This window comes from Lepidochelys kempii, chromosome 1, assembly GCF_965140285.1.
Source record: "Lepidochelys kempii isolate rLepKem1 chromosome 1, rLepKem1.hap1, whole genome shotgun sequence".
NCBI lineage: Eukaryota > Metazoa > Chordata > Testudines > Cheloniidae > Lepidochelys > Lepidochelys kempii.
Genome location: NC_136380.1, coordinates 56093516 through 56105965, shown reverse-complemented (window position 1 = coordinate 56105965; position 12450 = coordinate 56093516). Strand labels below are relative to the sequence as shown.

At 45.0% G+C, this 12450-nt stretch overlaps 1 protein-coding gene across 5 annotated transcripts in view; it reads left to right on the top strand.

Annotated features, from left to right (window-relative positions):
- The first annotated feature begins 4821 nt into the window (after nt 1-4821).
- Nucleotides 4822-12450, top strand: part of LOC140910804 (phosphatidylinositol 3,4,5-trisphosphate 3-phosphatase TPTE2) — a 43781-nt gene continuing 36152 nt past the window's right edge. For 2 of the 5 annotated variants that reach the window (XM_073342696.2, XM_073342673.2), the window contains exons 1-2: nt 4823-5136; nt 8865-8954. In XM_073342696.2, the coding sequence (XP_073198797.1) occupies nt 8905-8954 (50 nt within the window). In that variant the 5' untranslated portion in view covers nt 4823-5136; nt 8865-8904. The other 3 variants (XM_073342714.2, XM_073342706.2, XM_073342685.1) reach the window with 3 other exon arrangements.

Genomic DNA, 12450 nt, shown 5'->3' with positions numbered 1-12450 from the left:
GTTGAACAAATATAACAGGGAAAAAGCCCACTTGGAAATGTCTTTCCCCAAAAATCTCCCCAAGCCCTACACCCCCTTTCCTGGGGAAGGCTTGATTAAAAATCCTCACCAATTTGCACAGGTGAATACAGACCCAAACCCTTGGATCTTAAGAACAATGAAAAAGCAATCAGGTTCTTAGAAGAATAATTTTAATTGAAGAAAAAGTAAAAGAATCACCTCTGTAAAATCAGGATGGTATATACCTTACAGGGTAATCAGATTTAAAACATAGAGAATCCCTCTAGGCGAAACCTTAAGTCACAAAAAGACACAAAAACAGGAATATACATTTCATCCAGCACAACTTATTTTATCAGCCATTTAAACAAAACAGAATCTAACACATATCTAACTAGATTGCTTATTAACCCTTTACAGGAGTTCTGATCTGCATTCCTGCTCTGGTCCCGGAAAAAGAAAAAAAAAAAAAACCAGACTGAGAGAGAGAATCCTTTGTTCCCCCCCCCCCCCCTCAGCTTTGAAAGTATCTTGTCTCCTCATTGGTCATTTTGGTCAGGTGCCAGCGACGTTGTCTCAGCTTCTTAACCCTTTACAGGTGAAAGGGTTTGTCCTCTGGCCAGGAGGGATTTAAAGGTGTTTACCCTTCCCTTTATTTTTATGACAGGGCTTTAAGAAAATACACCAAGTCTCTTGAGTCTCATGATAAACCATGAGAGCTGGCAACACTGGTAAAGCATAGACAGTGCTGTACAGTTAATAATAATAAAAGTACTAGTAATTAGAATTAGGCCCAAGGCACAAAAGTCAGCCCTGGATACATATTCTGAACAATGAAAAGTCAGAGGTGTTCTGATCTCAGATTTTGGTTCAAGTCCACTTCTATTATGTAAGAAGCATATCTGGTTGGTTTACGGCTCCTTTATGCCTGCAGAACTGGTGTAAAAGACAACAGAGAATCAGATCCACAGGCCTTTCAAGTTGTTCCCTCACCCTTGCTACTTGTATATTCTGAGCACAATGATTCGTGGGAAAAGTCAGCATCTCAATTGAACCATGCATCGCAAAATATCACATTCCTACTTTGTTACACAAGGAATACAGAACGGGAAGTCAAGCTACTGCATTTACACACTGTCCTCTAAACAGTTTCCTTCTGATCCTGAATACATTCCACACACATAATCCCCTGCTGAAATGAATCCATATTGTGTGTCCCACAAGGACTGCAGGATTCATTTCAGGAAAAAAACCCCTAGCACATGTAAAAGCGTTTATCATCAAAAGGGTAAATGTAAAAGCTCATCCTCATCTTCTCATCCTCATCTTGCTAGTTTCCAAAAATGTCTAGCTGTTTCTTAAACACATTTACTTATTTATTTAATTCATTTGTTTTATTGACCTTACATAAGTTACAATTTACTACTTATTGATCTTAATTGTGGCTTATTCCATACGTTCATTACACTTAGCCTGGATGTGGTCTGTTTTCCTCCCCAATGCAGTCTCATAGGTACCTCTCTGCTTTAACTCTTGGCTGCAGTAATCCTAATCCAATGTATCAAACCAAATGAAACCCAACAGAACCACGGTTTTGTTGTTTGGTTAGTACTGGAATTTATTAAAAGTTTAAGGAATTTATGTTATCTGGTATAAATATAGTAACTATAATGCAGAGAGCCAGCTTTCATAGGAAGATCATTTACTAGGACTAAGCAAAAGGAAAACTGACTGAGAAAGGGGGAAAAACACATTTTAAAAGATACCATTATGGGTTATAGATGTAAAATATACCTTACCTTCCATTTGTTTCAGTTTCATGCATAAAAGTGCTCCAAATTCTGAGTATTCATCAAAGGGGTTTTGTTTCGTTTTTAGAAAACAATGATTCCTGCCATTTCATCATTGAGAAATTTACAACTAAACAAACAAACTCAAACACTGTGACCACCTCTTGGACAAGACCTACTAAAGCACACTTGGAGCTCCCTCTGCTGGGCCATGCAGCTGCAGTGAACACTGCTTTGGGAGTTGTGCTGAAATCATGAGTGATGTTGAGACACAAAAGGAAGGCTATTTTTTAATGACAAATCATTGCAAAAGTTACAGTTGTGGAAAAAACCCACACAGTGTTGCTAATTTCAGCTCTCTTTGTAATAAAGACATTTTCAAATGACAGTTGGGTGCCAAACTCCTTCTTTGAAAATCTCCCTCTAAAAACAAGGCAGAAGTTGCCCAGTGGAAAAGGGCTGAATCAGTAGAGAAAACATTTCAAGTGTCAGAGGCCCAGATCCCTAAATACCTTTGGGGATCTGAGCCAGATACCCTTACAGTCTGTGGAAAACAAGAACAAAATCTACAAAAATATAATCAAGGGTGTTCTTATAGTGAAAGGTACCAACTAAAATAAGCAGTGACAAATTAACAAGGCTAATCACCCAGGCCCATCTGATTAAAAATGCTAAGGCTTTGTCTACACAGATATATTTTTCAGTATAATCTAAGATGTGAATTTAAACCAGAATAGTTATACCTGTATAAGATCCATGTGAACAGTCCTATTCTGGTATAAGATTGCCCTTTTTTTGTTTGTTTATTTTATGTCACTTGGGAAGGGATTTAAGATAAACTGAAAAAAGGCAATCCTATACTGGAGCAAGAGTGTCCACATGGGAGTTTTACCAGTATAACTGGTAAAGCTTTCCCATATAGATAAGGCCTTAAGATCATCAAAAAAGTAGTTGTTTTTCTTAACTAGGAGGTAAATATTGAACTACTCAAATTAGAATATTGTTAATTAAGCTTAATCTTAAATGGTGATATTGTGCTTGGTACTGTTGAGGCACAAAATAACCCAAAACACCTTACCTCAGAGTTTACAATCAAAGGCCCAACACCCGCAAAGATGTATGTGTGTGCTTAACCTTACACACTATGTGTTATATATTGTGAGCAATCAGTCCCATGTACACACTGCGAGTCATTGCATTGGCTTCAGTGGGATGACTCACACTCACAGTGCAGAAAGTTAAGGGTATGTCTACATTTAAAACATTATAGCGGCACAACAGCACACTGCAGCTCTTCAGTGTGTAGACACTCGCTATAGCAACAGGTGGGGTTCCTCCATCCCTATAGTTAGTCCCCCTCACCAAGCGGCGGTAAGGTCAATGGATGAATTCCATTGTGTGGATTTTTCACACCCCTGATATAGCTGTGTCAATGCCACCCCTAAGTATCTGCATAAGGCTTTTCAGGATCGAGGCCTATATAGACAAACACCACAAACTGGACAGAAAGTGCACTGGGATGGCCAAAGAGCAGATATATACAGCGCATAGATTTACAGAAACAAATTAGAGAGAGAATGACAGCATTTTTACAGATGTGTATTAGCAGTGAAGGGCTTACATAATGATAGCTTGTAATAATGCATCCAAAGCGATTCAAAATCATCTTAGATGGCAAGGTGACAGGAACCATAAAAGAAGATAGGTCCTTGGCACGTGGACCCTTATTTTGCACTGTTATGCATGTGGATGGACCCCTGTGTGCCCACAAGCCCCATTGACTTCAATAGGGCTTCACGCAGGTGGAGGGGTTTGCCTGCATGCATCACATTACAGGACTGGGGCCTTATAGAGCACTTCACATTTTCAAACTGCTGTGCCATATTAATTAACGAATCCTATAATAAGCCAATAGTTTAGAAGAAGGCCGCAACCTGAATGTGATAGGTATGAATTTATCGCAATCATTATTGACTTAGGACAAGATCCTGGAAGTACCCATGTGCTTAGTTTTCCTGACATGTTCACCCTCATTAAAGCCAGTGGCAGCTGGATCAGGTCCTTAAGCAATAGTGATTTCCAGGCTGGGCATTTCCTGGCCCTTACTGTCCAACTGGAGTAGCTGAGGGGTGAAAACTGCTAGCCCTTTACCTAGGCCCTCATGCTGCAAAGGTTTATGCATGTACACAGTTTTATCCAGGTGACTATAATCCCTCCAAAGGAGCCTTTACATTGAAAAGACTTCGAAGGGCTAGTTGAGTAAATAAGGTTTCATGAGTGTTTGCGGGAGCAGGGTCCTGCTAGAGCCTGGAGTTGTTGTTATAAATGAACTGTGACACAATTAAGATGGTTTCAGAGTAACAGCCGTGTTAGTCTGTATTCGCAAAAAGAAAAGGAGGACTTGTGGCACCTTAGAGACTAACCAATTTATTTGAGCATGAGCTTTCGTGAGCTACAGCTCACTTCATCGGATGCATACTGTGGAGAGTGTAGAAGATCTTTTATACAGGCAAAGCGTGAAAAAATACCTCCCCCCACCCCACTCTCCTGCTGGCAATAGCTTATCTAAAGTGATCACTCTCCTTACAATGTGTATGATAATCAAGGTGGGCCATTTCCAGCACAAATCCAGGTTTTCTCACCCAGTATGCATCCGATGAGGTGAGCTGTAGCTCACGAAAGCTTATGCTCAACTAAACTGGTTAGTCTCTAAGGTGCCAGAAGTCCTCCTTTTCTTTTTGGGAATACAGACTAACACGCTGTTCCTCTGAAACCTGTCACTCTTCTGCTCTGAGGGGTGAGGGACCTGCCTGTTGCCACGCGGCCATGGCGCTCCCCTCAAGGAGACTTCTGTGCTGCCCCAGTGGCCGCTCAGCTCCTGCCTGGGCTTGCAACCGGCCAGCAGTTCGCCGACCTCCCCTGAGCCGCCGGCAGGGCGTGAGCAGCAATGATGGGGATCAGGTGTGGAGCTGGAGCGGGTGGCTTTGCCCCCCCTCCCCCCGCAGCACAAGGATCAATCAGCGCCGCCTGCTGCCCGCGGTAATGCCATAAAGCCGCGAGGGCGAAGCCGCTGCTGCTGAGCTGCACTAAAGGGACAGAGCTGGAGCGACAGCCGCGAGGGACTTTTTTGTTTGTTTGGGGAAAGCGTAGGAAGTTTAAACACAAACCCACCCTGCTGAGTCTGCAAAGCGCGGAGAGGGCCAGGGAGGGGAGCCTGTGCCTGAGCTAAACTTTGAGCCAGTCACAAGACTTCCCAGCTCTCTGGCCGCGGGAAAGGGGGGGGTCGGGTTCCTCGCCTGAGTCGCCCCGGGAGCCAGCCGCACAGAGCCCCGCCTGCAGAGGACCGGTAAGGGGGACACGTGCGGGAGAGGGGCTTCCCCAGAGCCAGCAGGCGCAAGAGGCTTTGAGCCCCTGGCCCCCAGCGGCCTTGGGGGGAGGTGAGACGCCGTCTGATGGGGAAAATCAAAGCGATTTCCTCTTGGGTTGTTCCTGACCCAGCCTGCTGCTGCGGGAGTTAATGATCTGCAGCCGCTGCAGATTTGCCTGCCGCGGGATCTGCTTGTGTGGCGAAACCCGCATTCCTCCCCTTGCTACGTGCATCACTTCCTCCGTTCTCTGCTCTCTTGGCTTGTCTAGTGTCCCAGGCACACAGCTGTGGCGTTACAGGCACAGACTGCTGCCTGCCTGCTCTGGGGGTGCAGGATGTCAATGAGCTGTGCAGGACAGCCCTGGGGCTCCTTTCATTCCCGCTGGGGATGGAGTAGGCCCCTGGTATAGTGAGAATTTGGGGAATATGCTGATTGATTTAAAATCTCCCTTGACCTCTTTCTTCTCTCGTTCTTGACCGGGAGGAATGGAGAACTAACCCCTAAATCTCTTCCAGAGCACTTGTCTTACCTGCGCTTCTGTTGATGCATCGCCCAAGCATTACACTCTCCTAGTTAGGCCAGCTTCTGTGAAGTAACACACACTGCTCACGTCAATAAATCGCTGATGTGCTGGACTCTGGGCTTCCAGTAACCAAATCCAAATGCCATTTGCAAGTGAGGGAAGAGACCGCTAGGCTCTCTCACGTGGACAGGACATTTCCCTTGCTAATATGTCAGACACAAGGCACAGCATTGTTAGCGCACACAAATGTCATGATCTTTCATTGCAGTCTAGGAAAGAGACTACATTGCATTGGGGGAGGGATAGCTCAGTGGTTTGAGCATTGGCCTGCTTGGGGCAAAATTTGGGGATTGGCCCTGCTTTGAGCAGGGGGTTGGACTAGATGACCTCATGAGGTCCCTTCCAACCCTGATATTCTGTGAAGGGAGGGTTGAGAGGAGACATGCACTTGCTTAAGAAGCTAAACAGAGCTGTAGTTCAAGTAGACTAAATCCATCCCACCAACATTGCCTGGTGCTGCTTAAACTTTCTAAAATGGACTCTTCCATCTATACCGAAATCTCACTGTCCTTGATTTGCTTTACACCCCTTTTGCACTGGGCACCTCTGACTGCCTGTTTGCTCAATCAAGTGGGGGAAAGTGCTCCAGTTGTGTTGAAGTAGCTATTAATCTTCCTATGCCCTCATTAACTCCTGGATCTGTCTCCTTTTCTCTTTCTTCCAAGGCCAGCTTGTCTGTCCCCATCCATTCTCATTTGCCAAAGTTGTGCTATGTGGTCTGAAGTAGTGACAAAGGGTGCAATTCAGGAAGGGGCTTAGGAGCCTGTCCCATTTTTAGGCCCCACTGTGATCCACAAAACTTCTGCTTATGGAGGTGCCTATATTTTTACCTTTCGCTAGGTGCACTGCAGTCTCTCTTTAGGCACCTGTCTCCTGCCTGATCATGCCTGAGCGATCTGCAAACTGGAGAAGGCAGATGTACAGCCACCTAGGTTGTGTCTGGGGCCTGATCTAGTAGGTGTGCTCAGAGGCCACCTACCAGATCAGACCCCTCAGAAAAGTTCATCCAAAACAGCTGGTGGTGGGAAGGAAGAGGAGGCAGAGGAGAAGGACCTTCTTTTTTAACTTTTGACATAGGATACTCCCCTAGGCTATGGAAGATTCTGATGTGGGGCTCTCGCTATCTGTCCTACTGAAGGTGTTCCACTGTAATTAAATAATTAATATTTCGTTATTCAATTAGGCCAGTGAAAGTGAGTGACTGTGTCCCAGAGGTTGAGGCAGTGACCTGAAAGGTGGCAGGTGCCTGGTCTAATCCCTTCCCCCTCAGGAGGAGAGGGGACTTAAGCGGGGATCTCCCAAATCGTGGGTGAGTCCCCCTGTGCACTAGGCTCAAGGTTATAAGGGAGGCCTCCCACTGCTGTTGCTGTTTCAGGCTCCGGATGCATATCTTCCCCTGGTGCCTGTCTCTGTGAGAGGGGTGTGGCTTAACACATTGGCTAGCTTAGGTGGCTTCCCACCTAGCATGCTGGTTTTGTGGATCACAGTCTCTGGTACCAATCTCTCCCCATTCGTTGTATAGGAAATTAAGTGCCTAACTCAGGCTTTATGGATCAGTGTTGTTCCTGTGATTGGTGGCTGTTTTTTTTTTTTTTCTTTTCCCCCTAGGCACCTAAAAGCTAGGGGCCATGATGCTCAGCATCACAATGGCTAAGTCCCTTTGTGGATCTGAGCCAAAGTCCTCACAGTGGTCCACTTTGAAACTACATCTCAATTCCCTTGAAATACAAATGCTCAATTTAATATTGCTTTAAACATGCTCTGAAGTAGCTCCACACTTCATAGATATTAACATCATTAATGTAAAACATGGTCTCTAGTTTTCTTAGGTTGTACTTGGGCAGTAGTCCATGATGGATTTAAGGAGTAAACCAGAAATTCTAATATAAATTGGGTGCTTTTGGAATATATTTGACCTTTATTTTTAGGATTTCTGGGTCACTTTGAGATGAGAAACACTTAAGTCTGTACTAGCTTTTTCCATGCACTATATCTGGGATAGTCAACCTGTGGCTCTGGAGCCACATGCGGCTCTTCAGACGTTAATATGTGGCTCCTTGTAGAGGCACCGGCTACAGGCGCCAACTTTCCAATGTGCCAAGGGTGCTCACTGCTCAACCCCTGGCTCTGCCACAGGCCCTGCCCCCACTCCACCTCTTCCTTCCCCATCCCCTGAGCCTGCCATGTCCTCACTCCTTGCCCAGAGCCTCCTGAACGCCACAAAACAGCTGATCAGGAGGTGCAGGGAGGGAGAGGAACGATTGGCAGGGCTGCTGGTGGGGTGGGAGAAGCTGGAAGCGGGTGGTGGGAGCTGCTGGGGGGCTGCTTGGCAATGTATATTGGTAAATTCTGGCTCCTTCTCAGGCTCAGGTTGGCCACCCCTGCACTATATGGTTTAAAGGAAAAGATGGATAAAACATCTGCCATTTGGGGTAGATATAAGCCCGATGGAATGCTTTAAAATTACTTAACTTTGGTATACAGCAGAACCTCAGTTACAAACACCAGAATTATGAACTGATTAGCTAACCACATCTCATTTGGAACATGAAGTACAGTACACAATCAGGCAGCACAGACAACAAAAAGCAAGCACAGTACTGTGTTAAAAAAAAATCTTTAAAGTTTAGATTTAAAGTGACAAGGCAAGGAAACTTTCTGTGCTTGTTTCACTTAAATTAAGATGGCTAAAAGCAGCATTTTTCTTCTGCATAGTAAAGTTTCGAAGCTGTATTAAGTCAATGTTCACTTGTGAACTTTTCAAAGAACAATCGTAATGTTTTGTTCAGGGTTATGAACAACCTCCATTCCCGAGGTGCTCGTAACGCTGAGGTTCTACTGTATTGGACCCTGGTTCAGCAAGGTACTTGTGCGTGTGGGTAATTCTCTAAGCACATCAGGGGAGGTACTCATGCTTAGTTAGGCAGGCGCTGAGTACTTTCTGAATTAGGGGTGTAAACCTATGTAAATTCAGGAATGAAGTAGGAGCTTTTTCTGAATGTTTAGATTAATTAACCTTGTATGTGAAACTCCTCTAATGGATACTAGTGCATATCTGTTGTACTACTTCAAATGTCTTAATCTAAAACATTTTGAAGAAATAACCTGTTTTCCTTTTACTAGATGCATTCTCTTTAAGAGCAACAGAACTAGAAAGAGCAAAATGACAACTGTGAGATATGAACAGGGGTCGGAACTGCCAGAAGCTGATGGGTGAGTAGTCCACCAGAAACGTAACCAGTAGTAATTACAGAACTTAATAACAGTATATAACCTCTTGTCTCTCCATTTTAGGGTTTTGTTAATGCTCATCAATATGGTATGTAAGCACTTCCAAGTGGAAATAAGTTTGTATTTGAAATCTCTGAATTTAAGGGGAGGCTGCTGCAGTTATATGTACAGTATATAATTTTACTATACAAAGTGTGTGGTTTCATGAGGAGTAGAGTGGAAAGTTTAGGGAAAACATACTTAAAATTGCCAATTTACATAACACATAGAATCATAGAACTGGAAGGGACCTCAAGAGGTCATCTAGTCCAGTCTCCTGCACTCGTGGCAGGACTAAGTATTATAAGAAGTATAGAAGTACATAAAGATTTAAGAATCAGAACTGAAACATATTCATATGAGTATAAGAAGAGATTCTGTTGGGAAGGATATAGTATAGCAAGATCCCCATGCCTGCCACAGACTAATTCCATCTTAGGTGGCTTTCTTGCATTTGTCTAGCTACTGAACTAAAAAACTACGGAGAAATTAAGTCTATTAGATGTGAAAAGACTAAACTCTCATCCAGTAACACTGATGCCATTTACTAAAGCTATGATAGCAGTTGATCTGGAATTTCTACTTTACTGCATAGTAAATTAGGACTGGCAGCCAGCTTAACTCTGAACTTCCATGCTTCACTACATTGGAGATGGTCTTGCTCCTTACCCTTCCATTCCCAAAGATGTTCCTGTCCCTGATGGAGTTTAAACAAAACTGTAAAGGGAGCTTTTCAGAAGCAGCCAGTTCTACTTCAACTTTTAAGAGTTGCTCTGTAGGCTAAAACAAGGCCCATTGTGGGACCAGTGAAAAGGTTGCTTCCACTACACTTGTAAATACATGGGAAGACTATATGCTCTCTTGAATACCTGTGGCACTATAGCCCTGATTTTAGCAAAGCATTAAACCTTGGAGGGGATCCACAAAAAGACTTGGGTGTGGCAACTTCTAGGTGCCTAGAAAAATCACAAGAACAGCACTGCAATCCACAAAGCTGAGTTAGGCACCTAGGCTCTCTATACAATGTGGTAGAGATGATCCACAACAGCCAGCATGCTAGGCATGGAGCTTCCTAAGCTAGCCAATGGGGAAATGCGGCTGAAGGGTGTGTGAAGCCTTGCCTTTCTTGAGATAGATACCTATCTCTACTTAGGTTTCAGAGTGGTAGCTGTGTTCGTCTGTATCAGCAAAAACAACAAGGAGTCCTTGTGGTATCTTAGAGACTAACACCATTTATTTGGGCATAAGCTTTCGTTGGCTAAAACCCACTTCATCAGATGCATCTGATGAAATGGGTTATATCCCACAAAAGCTTATGCCCAAATAAATTGTTAGTCTCTAAGGTGCCACAAGGACTCCTTGTTCCATCTCTGCTTAGTGATGGATGAATGGGAACCAGCCACCTGAAGAGCATTTCTTTTGGGAATGAGTTAGGTGCTTGCCTGGCTCCGCACAGAACAGTGGATTTGGAGCAGGGAGGAGGTGGTGCAGATGCCACTCTCAGCATTGTAATGTTTAGCCCAGTGGTTAGGGCACCCACCTGGGATGTGGGAGTCCCAGGTTTGGTCCCACCTCTCTGCCAGAAAGGGAGAGGACTTGAATGATGTTTCCCACCTCTCAGGACTGTGCTCTAACCACTAATCAGTCTCTCCTGTTGAAGGGGTTCCAGTGTGTGGAAATAGTCACTGGGCAAGAGGGTGTGGCAATGACTCCACAATCCAGTGGTTGGGGCATCTGTCTGGCATGTAGGAGACCCTGGGTCCAGGCCCCCTACTCAATCACTTTCATTATTTATCCATTATTGAAGAGCTTCAACAGGAGAGATGCAGGAGCCCCACATCAGAATATTCTATGGTTCAGAGGTTAGAGCACTTCGACCCTTTTGGGGTTACCCAGAGGAGCCTTGTCTGTGCCCTCGGTGGGGGGGGGGGGGGGGACTTGCTCAACACTACCAGCAACACCAATGCCCCACTCTGGACTCTGCAAGGCCTGCTGTTTCCATCTACAAGCTAGCAACTTGCATGCCCCAGCACTTAAGCTCCCTCTGTGAGCCCTTTGGGGCCTAGCCAAGAGACCCTAAAGCTAAAAATCCAGTCCCTGGAAAAATCATGGAGCAGGTCCTCAAGGAATCAATTCTGAAGCACTTGGAGAGGAAAGTGATAAGGAGCAGTCAGCATGGATTCATCAAGGGCAAGTCATGCCTGACTAATCTAATTGCCTTCTATGACGAGATAACTGGCTCTGTGGATGAGGGGAAAGCGGTGGACCTGTTGTTCCTTGACTTTAGCAAAGCTTTTGACGGTCTCCCACAGTATTCTTGCCAGCAAGTTAAAGACGTATGGGCTGGATGAATTGACTATAAGGTGGATAGAAAGTTGGCTAGATTGTCAGGCTCAACAGGTAGTGATCAATGGCTCCATGTCCAGTTGGCAACCGGTATCAAGTGGAGTGCCCCAAGGGTCGGTCCTGGGGCCGGTTTTGTTCAATATCTTCATAAATGATCTGGAGGATGGTGTGGATTGCACCCTCTGCAAGTTTGCAGATGACCCTAAACTGGGAGGAGAGGTAGATACGCTGGAGGGTAGGAATAGGATTGGGCCAAAAGAAATCTGAAGTTCAACAAGGACAAGTGCAGAGTCCTGCACTTAGGACGGAAGAATCCCATGCACTGCTACAGACTAGGGACCAAATGGCTAGGCAGCAGTTTTGCAGAAAAGGACCTAGGGGTTACAGTGGTCGAAAAGCTAGATATGAGTCAACAGTGTGCCCTTGTTGCCAAGAAGGCTAATGGCATTTTGGGATGTATAAGTAGGGGCATTGCCGGCAGATCGAGGGATGTGATCGTTCCCCTCTATTCGACGTTGGTGAGGCCTCCTCTGGAGTACTGTGTCCAGTTCTGGGCCCCACACTACAAGAAGGATGTGGATAAATTGGAAAGAGTCCAGCGGAGGGCAACAAAAATGATTAGGGGACTGGAACACATGACTTATGAGGAGAGGCTGAGGGAACTGGGATTGTTTAGTCTGTGGAAGAGAAGAATGAGGGGGAATTTGATAGCTGCTTTCAACTACCTGAAAGGGGGTTCCAAAGAGGATGGATCTAGACTCATCTCCGTGGTAGCAGATGACAGAACCAGGAGTAATGGTCTTAGGTTGCAGTGGGGGAGGTTTAGGTTGGATATTAGGAAAAACTTCTTCACTAGGAGGGTGGTGAAACACTGGAATACGTTACCTAGGGAGGTGGTGGAATCTCCTTCCTTAGATATTTTTAAGGTCAGGCTTGAGAAAGCCCTGGCTGGGATGATTTAGTTGGGGATTGGTCCTGCTTTGAGCAGGGGGTTGGACTAGATGACCTCCTGAGGTCCCTTCCAACCCTGATATTCTATGATTCTAAATCTATGGCAATAGTTAACTCCCAGTGTTCTGCTTTGGCTCCAGGG